Source organism: Aspergillus glaucus, assembly GCF_001890805.1.
Source record: "Aspergillus glaucus CBS 516.65 unplaced genomic scaffold ASPGLscaffold_3, whole genome shotgun sequence".
Classification (NCBI taxonomy): domain Eukaryota; kingdom Fungi; phylum Ascomycota; class Eurotiomycetes; order Eurotiales; family Aspergillaceae; genus Aspergillus; species Aspergillus glaucus.
The window spans coordinates 128,518-143,057 of NW_019170455.1; the positions used below are offsets into that span (position 1 = coordinate 128,518).

Below are 14,540 nucleotides of genomic sequence, written 5' to 3' on the forward strand. Positions count from 1 at the left end.
TGTCACGGGCTCGGACCAGTAGATATTAACGAATTGATATTCCTATCTAAACTAGTGTAGCCATCGACGAGAATATCGAATCTGGGGAGGAAAAAAGGAGAGGAAATCTATCTGGCGAGTACAGTCTATATAAACCTTTGTGCGATGCGGCTTGTGCCCTTGTTTGTCCATATTGCTTGTATGGCATCTTTTGGCATGTTGGCACTGTTTGCCTGGTCGTTGAGCCGTCACAATACTCCCCCAAGACTCTTCTGGAAAGAGTATGAGCTTGAATTTCCAGCACTATCAAGCCTCACTCAGGATATTCTTTCTATCCCAGCTAGTGGTGCTGGTGTTGAGCGTCTCTTTAACTCTGCTCATGATATCTGTCATTATCATCAAGGCAACCTCAAACCTGATACAATCAAGGATCTGATGATGCATATGTGCACATCAAAGTTTGAGATTAAACAAGAGGAACTAGATTTGATAAAAGAGTATCTCTCAGCTGGCGAAATTACAGGCATTGAGGAGGAAAAAAGCCCTCTCAGTCCCAGGAAGATTTGGAACCAATAAGCGACAATGAGGAAGATGATATACTATATGATTTACAGCCTGCAGCACCTAGTGAGCGTGCCCTAGGGAAACAACGCAGAAGCATTTCTTCTGAGCCAAGGGATGAGATAGACCGTGAGCTTGATGATGATGATGGTGATCATCCTCTACCTAATATACCACATGAAAAGGATAGTACGCAGGCGCGTTCAAGAAGGGTTTGGAAACAGCCAAAGATGCCAGCTGGCTTTGAAATCAATAGATACTAGCTCCTATTAGAAGAATTACAATAAATTGAGTTATGACAAAAGTTTTCTTCGATCCAATATCAATAGATGTGAATTATTCAACCAAAAGACTTTCTTACAACTACAATACCATCTATTACCGCTAAGGATAGCATAAATTATGTAGATACAGATTCGTCAATTTTGCACTGTTTACATATCCGCACGGATATGAGGATGTCAAATGCTATCCAAATCCGCAGATTTGCGGATTTGGATATGTATAATTTGGATATTTTGCGGATCGTGTCGCAGTCTAGTTACGGCACAAGCTTGTTGCAACTGTTGCCCATCGATTGCTGGATGAATGTCTCGGATTATCTCTCACATGAGGATTTCGCCTCGGTTGCGTTAGTCTCCAAAGACTTCCATGCCTCCACTACGCCCTTCATGTACCGCACCGTATCCTGGAACTGGAACACAGTGCTCATGCAGAATATTCTACGGCTATTGCGGTCTATTTTCAAGCGCCCAGACATAACACCATCTATCCACCATGTGAGGGTTCTAAGCTCTACGGACCGAATGTAGAGCGTACATTGGGAACGTCTGTGGCGCTTTATGAACTGGAAGAAAGAGTCTGCGAGCTATACTAATGTCATTGAGCAAGCTCAAGCCATAGTTACAAGAGTTAGATTCCCCAATGAAGCTCATTGGATTCAAAAGATCCAGCTTGGGGACCCTTATGTTTTTACTACAATGCTTCTTTCACAGCTTCATAAGCTCAAGTCCACACAGCTTGATTGTTCATTTATCTCAGCACGAGGATATCCAGGTATTATGCTGAGACATCCCTTGTTTACAGCCCCTGAAGGAGTTCTTTTAACATTCAACTCTCTCAAGACGGTGGACTACGGTGGTAATGCTCGCATACAGGAGGAGATCCAGGCAATTGGGGACGATGGCTACCCTGATTGGCATTCACAACAATTCATGCCGTGGTTCTATCTCCCATACCTAGAGTCCTTATGTATCTGGTTAAGGAGCATGGATGGTATAATTGGTGTGGGAGATGCAAAGGGCTCAACGCGACAGTCCAACCTGCATCAACTGCATACACTCATTCTCCCCCAAATAACCGTCAATGAAATAGAATTTCCTTCCCTACTGTCTCGGACAACCGCTCTAAAAACATTCCATTGGGGTATAGCCTACAAACGGGGTAATGAAAAAGCGCTGAAAACGGACCAGCTATCCTCCAATCTTTGGAATCTACCAGCAACAAAGTCGAGAAGCTATCACTATGGTTAAAGCACTACCCGTATTCTAAAGACCGCACCCTCAATTCTAAGGATGATTACAAATTAAGAGAGCCCTTTAAAGGGTTCCTGAAAACATTGGGCTTTCCCCGATTGCGCTCCATGGAAGTTCCCGTTACCCTCCTCCTGTGAATGGACCCACATGCCGCAACTGAAATCGGAGACGTCCTTCCAGATACACTGGAAGAGCTATGTCTTGTATGGGATTTATTAAACCCCTATACCTGGGTAAACGAGCTCAAACTACTCAAACTTGTCCGGAATTTCTTGGTTGACGTAGTCCCTTACGCCGCATTTAAAGCGCATTTTCATTCGGATATGTCACATTATGGATGTGGATTTGTGGGGGAGAAACGGGCAGATGTGCGGACACAGTGCGCGCAGGTGGGCATTGAGATGGATGTCATACATGATTGACTTTCGCCGGGGCTGTGGACGTCTTGCTCTTATCCCAGCATGGAGATAAGGGGAGGTTCCCTGAAGGTCTAGTCCTCGCGATTCACTGTGGGTAAATTCACTCCCTGGGAATAGAAATGAAGAGGGCAGTATCCTCACATCAGCTAGCTTCCCAGCTATCCTTTCAATGTCATCTATAGTACATCCTCAAAGTATCCCAGAAATACGATCCAGAGTATCGCCCAACTCCGAAAGGAAATTGCTCAAGTTATTGCAAATATGTGTTAGAGATGGAAATCCACAAACCCATTCTGCGATTACTTCAGGCACATGGCTTATGCAATATCTAACTGGAAGAACAGAGCTAACTAGGCCTTTTGTATAAAGTATACTTGCCCACAAAGCTATCAGAAGCCAGCGAATCCATGAGCGACGGTAGCCTTGTTCTATGTATCTGAAAATGGTACGAGACATAACCTCAACCAAGAAAAATACCTGTGGTCTCATTTGAAGTAAGTCCTTGGAATTTATTAAATCTATTCCAATATCGATGCTTACGATTGCTTCTCCTAGGCTAAAAAGTGGAACCTAGCAGGTCTACCGTCCAAGTGGCCAACTAGGGCCCTATATCCCCATATACTGGGACAAGAAGTCGCACACATCCAGACCTTGGACCTTCATCCCGTCATGAGATGGGCCTCAATAATTATGTACACAGCACGCTGCTTTCCCTAGGAAACAGGGAGTTTTCATTCCGGCATCGTCGCCAACGAAGAAATGGCCATGTACGGACAACCATCATGAGTCGGCCCCAGGCCTGCACACCGTCCAACAAGGATTAGGATTCGATCACGCCGCTCTCATTATAGCGGAGTTAAGAGTCGATGAATCAAAGCGCATGATTAAGGGAAAGCTCGGGCATCGAATCCATTACACAGTGAGGGACGCTAGGCAGATGAATATGATTATCATGAAGGACAGCAAGGAGTATCAGGTGGAATCTCGCATTAAAACATGGTCAAAATCAATGGAGGATGACGGCTCATCAAGGAAAATGTTCGAGTATATTGACCCTATCAAGGGAATATCATGGCGTAAAAGCGCGGCGAGCCATACCTGGGGAAATCAATTGCCAGACCTTCAGAGGGCCTCGACGAAAATGGTATGGCCTCTTCGCGGACTTCTCCTGTCGACTGGCTTTAAGAGAAGGCACAGAAAGCTAGAATTTTGGACTGCGACGAATGGCTGTTCACCATTCACAGTTGTGGCTTGTCAACTAGTTTTCCATAAGCTCACGTCTGCGTCAGGTGAACAGTCCGATACTTGAAGAAACTAGTGTTTGGTCGTGAAGACATGGCCCTTACGAGTTGACAGGTTGTTGCCAATCCTTGAAGGTTCACTACAAACTTGACCGGCAAGTTGCTATCAACTAGTAACTCGACCCGGACCAACAAAGCTTTGGCTCGGAACGAACAAAGAATTGTCGAAACCTCGTGAAACCGTCAACGATAGCCTGGTTCTGTCGAAGCCCGACATATGGTCTCACTAGAGGTAAGTGTCTTGAACTTCTGTTGTATTACCATCGAGAAATTTGAAACTCATCATCGATTCTCTCAGGCCAAGCAAAGGGATTTAGTGGGTATCTATTACCCGACTGGAGAGACGGAGCCTACATCCCCGTCGTGTTGGGACAGGAAGTTGCGCACATGGTAGACCGTTTGCTTGACCTACCAAGATCACGATGTTCGATCTCTATACATGGATCTCGCCAAGATTGGTCAACGCGTTTTTCACGGGAGCCATCCATAGCCCCGTGTTTCGCGCGAACCAGCGTCTGATCGTCTGGAGATCACCCGCATATAACCCAGATAGCCGGCGGAACGTTGTGAGGCATTGCGGGCCTATCGCGATTATTTGCTTTCTGGTGTCGGGCAACGCGATCAACGCACTCCGTACATATCTCAGAAACAAGCGGATAACGAGTAGGTCAATCCCAGCCATCAACGGTTGCGTGTCTTTTTATGTCTCCAGGCCGTGGTGCTCATGGTGTGACGATTCAAAATATTGAATAAGCTGCTCTCTTGAAGGATTCTGAAAAATCTCTCCAGCTTTCAAACCCTCTGGCCGTGTCCGTGTCTTCCCATAATCCAATAGCTTGGCAGGCAATATATGTTAGACGAGATAATAAGTGAAATTTTGTCAGGAATTTACAGCAAATGATTAAGAACATGACATGTGATATAAAAAATGACAGAGCATCCCAACCATGAATGTTTCTGTTTCGCCCGTACGCCGTGCTCCCCATAATACGTACAAAAGTATAGCTTTTTTCTTGAATTTTCCTCCTGTTCCCTGTTTCTCTGGCCTTTTGTTCCTCTCGACGCTGATTTCTGCCCTAGCAGCAATGGGGATGCAGTGCGGAGGTGACGTTCCATCTGGCATCGTAGGGCAGAATTTGCCGTTTGCCAATCTTGACGTTTGTTGCAGGAAAAGGTCCATACTAACAATGTCCAAAGTCCATGTCGAGCAGCCCATAGCTTAAATGACCCAGCGGTAACTAGCGTACCGTCCTGCCGTTTCACTCTTCCGAATAATCTTGACGACTTGACCCCGTCGCAAACCGAGGTATCGCGCCACAGGGTCCGAAACCTGCATACGCGGCAACTGCGATTCCTTCAAACGGTACCGTTCCAGCAATTTGGCCTTCTCCTCGGGGCTCAGCAAAACGTGCTTCGGAACGAGTTCGTGGCGCGTAATGTTAACGAGCAAATCTTGCTCCTGGAAGTGTTCGCAAATACGGCCGGGGATACCGCTCAGCAGGCGCACGGCGGAGGGGGAGATCGGGGTCTGAGTGATGAAAACTCCAGTGTGGAAATTGTTTTCGTCGACAAAGTGGTTGAATGCGCGGACCTGCTTGGTACCCACACCAGAGGCGTCGGGGCAAAATTCAACGTAGACAGTTCCGCAGTCGGGTTGAGGGTCGGGGTTCGATTTGCTAGGTAGCGGTGTGTATTTGGCTTGCATCGCTTCGGTGGGACGAGCGCTGACTTTCATCTTGTTGCGACTGTAAACGCAACGGCATTGCGTTAGAAAGCTTGGACCAGATAATATCGCGAATAAAAGGGGATATTCGCATACTCAGGATATCCTAGAGGGTCGGAATATTTGGATTTGAACTCGTGGAGAGGGATTTGAACTTCTTCTTCGGTGACTTCGTAACCCTGTTGAACACACTTGTTAGCGACACTCATGGTCCCCTTTCAAAGCGAGAACTCTGAATCGCATACCCGGTCCTGCAGCATCTCGAAAACTGTCCTCCATGTACGCCAAAGTCTGGTCATCTCGCGGTCGGCATCCGCGGAGCCAGTCGAGTAGTCCTCATCCATGACTAAATTCAAGGGGCGCAACCAGGCGCTTCTTAAAAATAAAAGTTGCGAGAGAAAGAGAAGAGCAAAAATTCAACGGCGCAGCTAGATAAAGGAATTAGAAGCTGTGCTGGGCTGCGCTGACAGGCAAGAAATGGCTGCAATGGCGGTTGAGTGAGAAGAGGAAAAAGAAGTTCTCGAAAAATCGGCGGACCAGCGCTAAGAGCGCCAACGATAAGCGCCGCCCCAAAAGACCAGACTATTATTCACCCCAAAAACACAAATTAGCTCCGGGTCCAACTGGCCATTTTATCTGTCGCTCGTCTGCTCGCTTTTTAATTCAATCCTAGAAGATTGAACTTAGGCCAATTCTTCCTGTTTTCGAGTGTTATATACTTTCATTCGCTGACAAGATGGCTGCTGTTGCTGCCAACTCGGCTCCTGCAGTCAACCACAAGGTCAAGCCTTCCAAGCCGGATGAGGGGGAATTCAAGAGTAGCTTGGCTGCAGCTGAGAAGGAACACTCTGCTGTTCAAGAGAAGCTGGTATGTGTGTCTTACTAGATCAGTGAGGTTGCGTTTGTTTGATCACCATTGGACACTTTTTTCTTTGCCTTTCTTTGTTTGTCCGTTGGGGAAGAGGAAGATCGTTATTGGTGGCTTATCATTTTATCTATCATAATCTGCAGCCTGATACTAATCCGTCTAAAGAACCAAATCAAGGCAAAGATTGAGACCGCAAAGCCCAACAACCAGGACTCCCCCACGGCCAAGAGACAACAGGAGCTCCAATCTGAGCTTTCGTCGATCCGCCAGAAGCAGCAAGGATTCAAGGCCTCGAGATCCAGCACCCAGGAGAAGATCAATGGCCTTGACTCGACCCTCAAGGCCCGCCTGGCCGAGCAGAACAACTCCCGCAGTCGCATGTCGTTCAAGAATGTCGAGGAGATCGACCGGGAGATTGCTCGTCTGGAGAAGCAGGTCGATTCAGGTACAATGCGCTTGGTTGATGAAAAGAAGGCCCTCTCGGACGTCTCGACCATGCGTAAGCAGCGCAAGAACTTCGCCGGCTTGAACGAGGGCCAGAAGGTCATTGACGACCTGAAGGCCCAGATTGCCGCCCTCCGGAAGACGCTCGACACCCCCGAGGCCAAGGCTCTCAGCGAGAGATACACGGAGATTCAGAAGGAGCTGGATGCCATCAAGGCCGAGAAGGACAGCGTATTCAAGAACCTTAACTCTCTGAGGGATGAGCGCACCAAGCTGCAAGGCGAGCAGCGGGAGAAGTGGTCCGCGATCAAGGCAATCAAAGACCAGTACTACCAGGGACGCAGGGCGTACAAGGAGTACGAGGATGAGGCCTGGAAAGTCCGACGCGAAAAGGCTAAGGCTCAACGCGATGCCATCGAGCACGAGAAGAAGAGGAAGGTCGCAGATAAGAAGCTGGAGGAGGCCTCGCAGCCTGCCTACAGCGACGAGATCTTCACTGCCCAGGGTCTCATCCGTCACTTCAACCCATCTTACGACTTTGCCGCACTGGGACTTGACGACAAGAAGGACCAGGGTTCCAACTTCCGTGCGGGGGTTGGCCGTACTGTGGATGACTCCGACATCAAGGGTGTCAAGATCCTCAAGAAGGAGGACCGCGGGGACGACTACTTTGCTGGCACCGGCGGTAAGAAGGGTAAGAAGGGCAAGAAGGGTGGCAATGCCAATGCTGCTTCTGGCGCTTCTGCGGAGAACAAGTTCAACATGAACGTCGGTATCATTGAGGAATTCGCCAAGATCAAGGTCGACCCGCCTATGAACCAGTCCGATGTTCCTGCGGTGGCTGAGAAGCTTGCTGAGAAGATCACCGAGTGGAAGAAGAACCAGGCCAGCAAGACGGAAGACGTAAGTATTTTTGATATTGGTCTTCTTCTTAAGTCAAGATGCTGATTCCTGAATAGAACATTGCCAAGGCCAAGGAAGAGATTGCCAAACTGGAAAATGAAACTTCCCAGGCCGATCAGCGTACTACCGACGATGCTAAGAAGCCTGCCCAGCAGCACAGCGGTGTCAACGGCAACGCTTCGGCTGAAGCCGAGGTGGACCAGGAGAAGGACGCCGCTGCTGACGCTGCCGAGGATTTGCAGAAGGCCTCGCTTGAAGACAAGGCCTAGAGGAAGCAGCTTGGTATATAAAAGCCCATCTACATGTGCACTTGTATGATGGTTGGCATTGCTGGGACAAGCCTTCTGGGCTTGTCTGGAATGGTCTTTTCGAAAAAGAAAAAAAGCACAGCATTTGTATCATTTCTTTGCTGATCTTGGTCCTTTTGCACGAGCATAATCTTTATACGACACTTTCCTCTCTTGCATTTATTACCCAGATTCCTTCTTCTTCTCCCTTTCAGAGTCTGCCCTAGCTTGCATAGATGCTGTCTACCACTGGGAGTTGGTTGTATCTGATATACCCATTTCCCTTCTTTCTTCTTTTTTGGCCCTACTTTCCTGTATATGATTGATTTGCTACTGTGCAATGCTTACATGCTTAGCCTTCGGAATTGATGGCATTTTGTTCCTGTGATTTGGGCAGTTTCTTTTATCAATGTTCAACATTCACCAGCGATGCAGTCCACTCTGGGTACTGCAGGAGCATCTTGTGAGGACGGCTCCCCGTTCTCATTCGACAAGGTGCTCTTAACGGAGCGTTGGGAGAGCAAATCTTAGGCCCTGTATGGGTATTCATTTGTCCCTTTGTCGACTTTGTTTGGCATAGGGCGATGTTTGCGCTTGCAGGTGTCCATCCGAGGATCGAAGGCATCAGTTTCTGAGTTCCTAATTGAGCTTGGCCTTGGCCGATGGAACTGATGCAAGAGAACATCTCGAACATCTCGTAACTTGCTTGCTAATTTGCTAGATATCGTAGGGTGATATACTCTTACGGCGTAGGTTAGGTTCAGTACTCCTGTATACATCTGTCGCCCGACGCCTTGGGGTTTGTCATGAAGACGATGCAAAAATTGCTACAAAGTCTGCTATGTTGTGATCAAATCTCTATGTTTCCTATAGGGCATGAGGCAGGTACGAAATCGGAGGCTATTTTGACTGACAGACGCCAAGACTTCCTATTCCGGAATCTCCGCCGTCGCCTTCAACTGTCCTTGGCTCTCTCTTCCGCTCTTCTTTCTCTCCCTTTCCTTCTGCACTGTTTCTTCTTTTATTCTGACTTTACTTCTTACTGTCATTTACCGCGCTCTGCTGTCGTATACACAATTTTAGCAGCGTTAGCCTCTGTCTGATAGCACATTCGCAAACTATACGACTGCCGGACTACAGTGTCACGAAAGGCAACTACATTTCTTCCATCGCAACTTCTACCACCATGTCCTACAACAAACCAGTACGTCTACTGACCCTCCTTCCCTTCTCAAAATATCCTACTAACAACAACAATCCAGGACTACCCTCCTCCTTCCTACCCGGCACCCGTCCACGACGCCGGCCCCTACCCACAGCAACAATCCGGCGGCGCAGCCAACGACTACTACAACCAAGGCGGCCAAGGCGGCTACCCACCCCAACAAAACTACGGATCTCCTCCTCCTCAAAACTATGGCTACGGATCGCCGCCGCCCCCAGGCCAGCCGATGTACTATCCGCCGCAGGGATATCCGCAAGCGCAACCGCAGCCGGGGTACTATCAGGGTCAGCAGGATCGCGGAGGGTCAACTGGGGGTGGTATTTGCGCGGGTATAATGGCGGCGCTGGCATGCTGCTGTTGTTTGGACTTGATTTTCTAGGATAATTCGGTGGTCTTACGGGTCTTTCTGTTGCTTGGGGGAGGATGGGTTCGGTTTCCTTCGGTTCTCGGTTTTGAACGGCGTATACGGATGAAAGGTTGGGATTACTTTGCTTGGTTTTATTATTATTCTAATTTGTTATCGTCTTTGGTTGTTTCAAGGGTTATTGAATGACGAGTACTTTTACAGCGATCAGGCATGGACCTCAATTCAAGCATTCTTATGGATCAAGAAACATCAACAAGTGGTATGTAAGTGAATTAAAAGGGTATCAAAAATCAAATCAACAAACACGTAAGCAGTACTGTTACCCATCAAACATCACACATTAAGCAATCATTACCAGCAACCCAGCAAACAAGCCTACCGCGTAGAAGCCTAATCAACACTCCCCCCAGCAGCACCCCAATCCTCACTCCCCCGTTCATACGGATCATCCGTCCTCCTCGCCCTCCTCGACTTCCTCTTCTTCCTCCTCTCCCTCTGCATTGGCGCAGGAGGCGGCATAGGCGGAGGCGGAGGCGCATAATACCCATCCCCTTCCTCCATAACCTCAACCGTCCCCCCATCATCCGTCGACCGATCATCCGCCTGCCGACCCCTACCCCATCCCCACCAACTCCTTCCCGCACCCCTGTCTCTCTCCCTCCCAGTATCCCTAACAGGTTCTCTGCGCGGACTCTCAACGCTCTCTTCCTCGAACACGTCGACAAAGTCCCCGCCTCCTTCCTCGCTACCGCCGTAGCGACTACCACCGCCGCTGCGGCCGCCACGACCCCAGCCGTTCCACCCGCGACGCGGACGTGGCCGCGGACGTCTTACTTCCTCAACTTCGACTGTGGCAGCATCGTCGATTGGTTTCTTGGGGATGAATGTTGCGTATAGCAGGTATAGGAGAAGGAGGAAGCCGGCGACGGTACCGAGGATAATACCCGCTACTGTGCCTGGGGCTGGTGAGGTGTCTAGGCGGCCGTAGGCGGTTGCGGGGAGGGAGACGGTTTGGTAGCGGCGGTTGAGGGCATGGACGGTGGAATTGTCATTGTTGGCGTTGGGGATGGTAGAGTTGTTGTTGGTTGTTTCGGAGAGGAAGCGGCGGAGGATGAGGAGGGGTGTTGTTATTGATTTAGAGGAGGATGGGAGCGGTGGTGAGGTTGACGACGATGATGATATCGAATCCATTCTTTACCGCTATCCCTCGATCGGTTCAACAAGATGAGATCAGATGAAAGAATGCGTCGCAGATGTTAGGGACTTGCTGATAGCAGCATAGCCCTATTTGCCGAGGGTGGTGAGCAGTTCCAGCGTCGAAGCGTTCAGGCACGAGGACACCAATGCAAGATGTCAAAAGTCGGAGCGTGATAGAGTAGCGTCAAGAGAAGAATCGGAGCACAGGACAAGAAAAGTGTGGAAAAGGTGACGGGGCCAGCGATGGGGACGGGTTAGACGGGGATGATAATGCGGTGGCTGGGGATGATCCTCCGATTGAGTTGGCTCGGGATAGTAACAACAACGACGCCATTATTATTTTTCATATGCTTCTTACTCCGTATTTTCGATAATATTATTTTAATGACTATTCCTTTCTGTCGGAAAATATGTCATGTTCATAAATGCTCATTTTCTCAAAAGCCACCAAGCTATTGCTATATACATCCCATACTACACCGGAACATCATCAGTACACCCCTTCCCTCGCCTCGTACTTCGGCTGCTCAGCCGCTTCCACCTCCTTCAATCCCGTCCTCACCGGTCTCTCATGCGAAAACTCAAAACTACTCAATTTCGCCCCTTCCTCTCCCAGCGCCCAAAGACTTACCGCGACCCAGTTCGTTCCACGGTGATTCAGAATACCCTCTGGAACCGGGAAGCTAGTCTGCGGACCGATGTTGCTGATGTATTTACCGTACTGGTAGCCGTTTACGTAGAGCTGTGCTCTAAATGGCGCTGGGTCTGTGGTGTTGCCGAAATTGAAGTAGATTGGCACGTCATATCCGCTGGGGATGGAGAGGTCGAAGTTGGTGCTGTAGAAGCCGATTCCAGGTTGAGAGAGACCATCAAGGGGACTGGAGGATTTCCAGTCTGCGCTTGGGGGCTCCGGTTGGTGGAAGCCGTATCGCTCTGCGTATATACCACCCTCGTTGAGAGGTCCTCGCACCTTGTCCTGGTAATCCTCACCACCCAGGTTGCCGGTTAGCTTCCATTTGATTGCGTCCAGGCTTCTTCCAGATACGCTATAGTTCAGGATTCCACGAGGGTTCTTCATGACATCAGCACCAACGTCGAGGTTCTCGTCGAGTCCCATGTTGTCGACAACAACGGTGAACACGTAGTTCTTGCCTTGCTGGAGACTAGGCAGTTTGTAGGTCGAGTTATTGTCTGAGTCTTGGTTCAATCCTGTCCATGATCCCAAGAGTGTTTGGTTAAGCCACACGGAGCTTCCAAAGGCTTGTCCGCCCTGCGTGTGGATGAAAAAGGTAGACTCATTTCCCTGCGCGATAAACGAACCCCGGTAAACCAGGTAGCCCGTGTGGAAACCATAGTCGGAAGAGTAAAGCGATGTTGGCGTGTCCAGGGGACGATGGTCATTATCCGTAGTAGGCTTGTCTGCCTTTGACCATGCAGAGTCATCGTACGAAGACTGGATCTCTGGAAGTGTGTCCAGATACTTCCACTCGAGGTCCTCCAGGCTGGGAAGGTCAATCTTCGGAGCCGTGAACTCGACCTCTGAGGTCCAGATTCCGTTCTTGTCTACCTTGTGCGAAACCTTTTCGTTGTTGATGTAGAGGGTCTGGGCATTTTCTGGGGCCCCGATCACTTCGATGGGTGTTGTTGTGTTGAAGTCTGCGGTGAGGTGGAGATCACTGTCCTTGAGGTAAGCTGTTCGCACGAGGTATCCGGCTTTAACGATGATCGACGAAGCAGTGTTCTTCTTGTTACTGTATCCTGGCGTGGTTCCTTCAGCTGGAAGCTCAGGGACCCAGTAGTTGTAGGCAGTGTTCCGATCTGGTAATGTCAGTTTCGTATCCTCTGTGGTCTTTTGAAGTAAATCTTACCAAGGAGGAAGATCTTCAGATTGTCAACTTGCACGATGCGACGAGTGGATGAGACATCCCAAGAGATGACCACACTGCTACCAATCCGCTTCGATTTGATATCTGACTGAGATCCCTCAATAACAGATGCCTCGGACTTGGACGCAATAGCCAGCTCGTGGTGCTCTCCAGGGCCGCCGTACAGAACAAGAACCTTGCTGTCTGCGAATTTCTTCCAAGTGAAAATCTCCGCGGTCGAGTACACGATGTTAGTCCCAGACACATCGTAATCAGCAACATGAACCTTGGAGTCCCGTCCATTCAGCGACAACTCTCCTCCCAGCTGGGGAACCGTCACATTTCCAGAGCTAATCGCAAGTCTGAGCTTATACGGAGTTGACGCCTGGCTACTGTAGTCTGTATGTCGGACCACGTAGTACGAGGTCGACCCATCTGCTTTCAGAGGAGTGACAGTCAAGCTAGAAGTGTCCGTGTAGCCCGTTGTCTGATTACCAGGATCAGCCAGTAGATATGACGGGGAGACCTTAACAAAGTTGCCGAAGAGCTTGAGCTCGCTGTACTTTTCGCGAGTAATGTTGCGGGTCTCACTCAGCACTGAGCCATAATCGTAGGATGTATATCCACCAGGGTGACCAAGGTTACCCCAGTTGGTACCGCCAAATATCATGTAGAGGTTAGATATGGCGACCCGGAAGCTGAAGTTGTTCTTATAGAACACTCTCTCAAACTCGTGGTTGACTAGGTCTGCGCACGCAGCAAATCCCGGTCCTCCCCAGGGATCGTAAGCTCCAGCTTGGAACTCGACCAGAGAGTACGGAGTCGTTGGGCTTTGCTCCTCGTGCAGAGTCCAGAAGTTGGTTGGCAGGTTGTCTTCTGGCCATACAGACGGGTTTGCGCAATCGAATCCAAGCGGATAACTGTCATGACCGTAGATATCAGCCGCTCCTTTACCCGTGCTTGGTGCATTATGTCCGTCGGGCGAGGCGTCATTGCTGATCATAGGCACAACAATTCCAGCGTCACGGGCCTGGTCAATCACATATTGGAAGTAATCGGGATCAGGGAACTCTTCACCGCAGCAGCCATTTGTGTATTCGTTTTCTGGTTGGTAGAGGATGACTGGTCCACCATTCGTGATTTGCGCTTTGGCAATGGAAGCACCGATTGTGGCGATGTAGCTATCAAATTGTGTCAGCAAAAATTGTGATTATCCCATTATGGGGAAGCATCGCATACTTGTCAGTCGCATCCAAAAACCCCCTATCCGCCGTGCGAAGGGTGCCGTTGACCCTTTGCAACCAACCGGGGAAACCACCACCAGAGCTCTCGGCGTTGACATAGGGACCGGGACGAGCAAGCAGGTAAATACCAGCCTCCTTTGCTGCTTCGAAGAAGGGCTCCAGAGCGAAGATTCCCTCGGCCCGGTAATCACCAGGCTTTCCTTCAAGCAGAGCCCAGTCCGTGTAGAATGAGATGCAGTTGAATCCCAGCGCTTTGACCTTTTGGAGGACATCGAGCCACAGAGACGGGACCGGAAGTCTGCCATATACACATTAGATTCGATTTATTTTCTCTCGGTGGTTGACGCACCTGTACGGATGGAATTCACCACTGAAAATCATGATCCTCTCTCCATTAATAGAGAGGGACTTATCATCCCAAGTCACCTACCAATATCCGTCAGCGTATTTCACTAGTAGTAAAACAAGGAGACATACATATTTCTGCAACAAATCCCGCTTCACCGGATCTGGATGCTCCGTAATAGTAAAGCCATTAAGCTTGTGCTTAATGGCCGCACCAACTGCCTGCGTAGCCAGCGATGCCACTGCACAGAGTGTGAGAAGCTTCATGACGTCTCAG

The 14,540-nt window shown here is 49.3% G+C and overlaps 7 protein-coding genes across 7 annotated transcripts; 4 read left to right on the forward strand and 3 right to left on the reverse strand.

Moving 5' to 3' along the window:
- Positions 1-998: 998 nt before the first annotated feature.
- ASPGLDRAFT_32071 (uncharacterized protein) lies at positions 999-1,352 on the forward strand (the record flags this gene model as incomplete). The annotated part of the gene is made up of 1 exon (XM_022544133.1): positions 999-1,352. The coding sequence occupies one exon, from the start codon at positions 999-1,001 to the stop codon at positions 1,350-1,352; it is 354 nt and encodes a 117-aa protein (XP_022404257.1).
- Positions 1,353-1,382: 30 nt separating this feature from the next.
- ASPGLDRAFT_71849 (uncharacterized protein) lies at positions 1,383-2,652 on the forward strand (the record flags this gene model as incomplete). The annotated part of the gene is made up of 3 exons (XM_022549575.1): positions 1,383-1,983; positions 2,013-2,194; positions 2,270-2,652. The coding sequence occupies 3 exons, from the start codon at positions 1,383-1,385 to the stop codon at positions 2,495-2,497; spliced, it is 1,011 nt and encodes a 336-aa protein (XP_022404258.1). The 3' UTR covers positions 2,498-2,652.
- A 1,994-nt stretch (positions 2,653-4,646) lies between these two features.
- On the reverse strand, positions 4,647-6,006 carry ASPGLDRAFT_42599 (DNA-directed RNA polymerase core subunit RPB5). Its single transcript, XM_022545635.1, has 3 exons — positions 5,764-6,006; positions 5,615-5,697; positions 4,647-5,540 (listed from the first exon to the last, which is right to left on the reverse strand). Exons 1-3 carry the CDS (start codon positions 5,860-5,862, stop codon positions 5,015-5,017), a joined length of 708 nt encoding a protein of 235 aa, XP_022404259.1. The 5' UTR covers positions 5,863-6,006; the 3' UTR covers positions 4,647-5,014.
- Positions 6,007-6,055: 49 nt separating this feature from the next.
- bfr1 (putative nuclear segregation protein (Bfr1)) lies at positions 6,056-8,421 on the forward strand. Its single transcript, XM_022550592.1, has 3 exons — positions 6,056-6,390; positions 6,552-7,733; positions 7,790-8,421. Exons 1-3 carry the CDS (start codon positions 6,319-6,321, stop codon positions 8,000-8,002), a joined length of 1,467 nt encoding a protein of 488 aa, XP_022404260.1. The 5' UTR covers positions 6,056-6,318; the 3' UTR covers positions 8,003-8,421.
- A 1-nt stretch (position 8,422) lies between these two features.
- On the forward strand, positions 8,423-9,848 carry ASPGLDRAFT_967381 (uncharacterized protein). Its single transcript, XM_022550594.1, has 4 exons — positions 8,423-9,117; positions 9,161-9,224; positions 9,283-9,721; positions 9,786-9,848. The coding sequence occupies exons 1-3, from the start codon at positions 8,827-8,829 to the stop codon at positions 9,627-9,629; spliced, it is 702 nt and encodes a 233-aa protein (XP_022404261.1). The 5' UTR covers positions 8,423-8,826; the 3' UTR covers positions 9,630-9,721; positions 9,786-9,848.
- On the reverse strand, positions 9,774-11,124 carry ASPGLDRAFT_966954 (uncharacterized protein). Its single transcript, XM_022550593.1, has 5 exons — positions 10,993-11,124; positions 10,877-10,935; positions 10,766-10,818; positions 10,029-10,710; positions 9,774-10,002 (listed from the first exon to the last, which is right to left on the reverse strand). The coding sequence occupies exons 2-5, from the start codon at positions 10,890-10,892 to the stop codon at positions 9,953-9,955; spliced, it is 801 nt and encodes a 266-aa protein (XP_022404262.1). The 5' UTR covers positions 10,893-10,935; positions 10,993-11,124; the 3' UTR covers positions 9,774-9,952.
- Positions 11,125-11,211: 87 nt separating this feature from the next.
- Positions 11,212-14,530, reverse strand: ASPGLDRAFT_163873 (glycoside hydrolase family 35 protein; the record flags this gene model as incomplete). The annotated part of the gene is made up of 5 exons (XM_022542559.1): positions 11,212-12,627; positions 12,678-13,855; positions 13,914-14,216; positions 14,268-14,344; positions 14,396-14,530. The coding sequence occupies 5 exons, from the start codon at positions 14,528-14,530 to the stop codon at positions 11,300-11,302; spliced, it is 3,021 nt and encodes a 1,006-aa protein (XP_022404263.1). The 3' UTR covers positions 11,212-11,299.
- Between the last annotated feature and the right edge of the window lie 10 nt (positions 14,531-14,540).

Excerpts from the sequence above, each read along its gene's own strand:
- ASPGLDRAFT_42599 (XM_022545635.1), bottom strand. The coding sequence starts at position 5,862 with ATGGATGAGGACTACTCGACTGGCTCCGCGGATGCCGACCGCGAGATG. Across the intron at positions 5,698-5,763 it reads TCGAGATGCTGCAGGACCGG|GGTTACGAAGTCACCGAAGA; the intron begins GTATGCGATTCA and ends TGTGTTCAACAG. Across the intron at positions 5,541-5,614 it reads GACCCTCTAGGATATCCTGA|TCGCAACAAGATGAAAGTCA; the intron begins GTATGCGAATAT and ends TTGCGTTTACAG.
- bfr1 (XM_022550592.1), top strand. The coding sequence starts at position 6,319 with ATGAGGGGGAATTCAAGAGTAGCTTGGCTGCAGCTGAGAAGGAACACT. Across the intron at positions 6,391-6,551 it reads TGTTCAAGAGAAGCTGGTAT|AACCAAATCAAGGCAAAGAT; the intron begins GTGTGTCTTACT and ends ATCCGTCTAAAG. Across the intron at positions 7,734-7,789 it reads AGGCCAGCAAGACGGAAGAC|AACATTGCCAAGGCCAAGGA; the intron begins GTAAGTATTTTT and ends ATTCCTGAATAG.
- ASPGLDRAFT_967381 (XM_022550594.1), top strand. The coding sequence starts at position 8,827 with ATGAAGACGATGCAAAAATTGCTACAAAGTCTGCTATGTTGTGATCAA. Across the intron at positions 9,118-9,160 it reads TTTTAGCAGCGTTAGCCTCT|TGTCACGAAAGGCAACTACA; the intron begins GTCTGATAGCAC and ends GCCGGACTACAG. Across the intron at positions 9,225-9,282 it reads CCATGTCCTACAACAAACCA|GACTACCCTCCTCCTTCCTA; the intron begins GTACGTCTACTG and ends ACAACAATCCAG.
- ASPGLDRAFT_966954 (XM_022550593.1), bottom strand. Across the intron at positions 10,711-10,765 it reads TCGTCGTCAACCTCACCACC|CTCTCCGAAACAACCAACAA; the intron begins GCTCCCATCCTC and ends CTCCGCCGCTTC. Across the intron at positions 10,003-10,028 it reads ACGGGGGAGTGAGGATTGGG|GCTTCTACGCGGTAGGCTTG; the intron begins GTGCTGCTGGGG and ends AGTGTTGATTAG.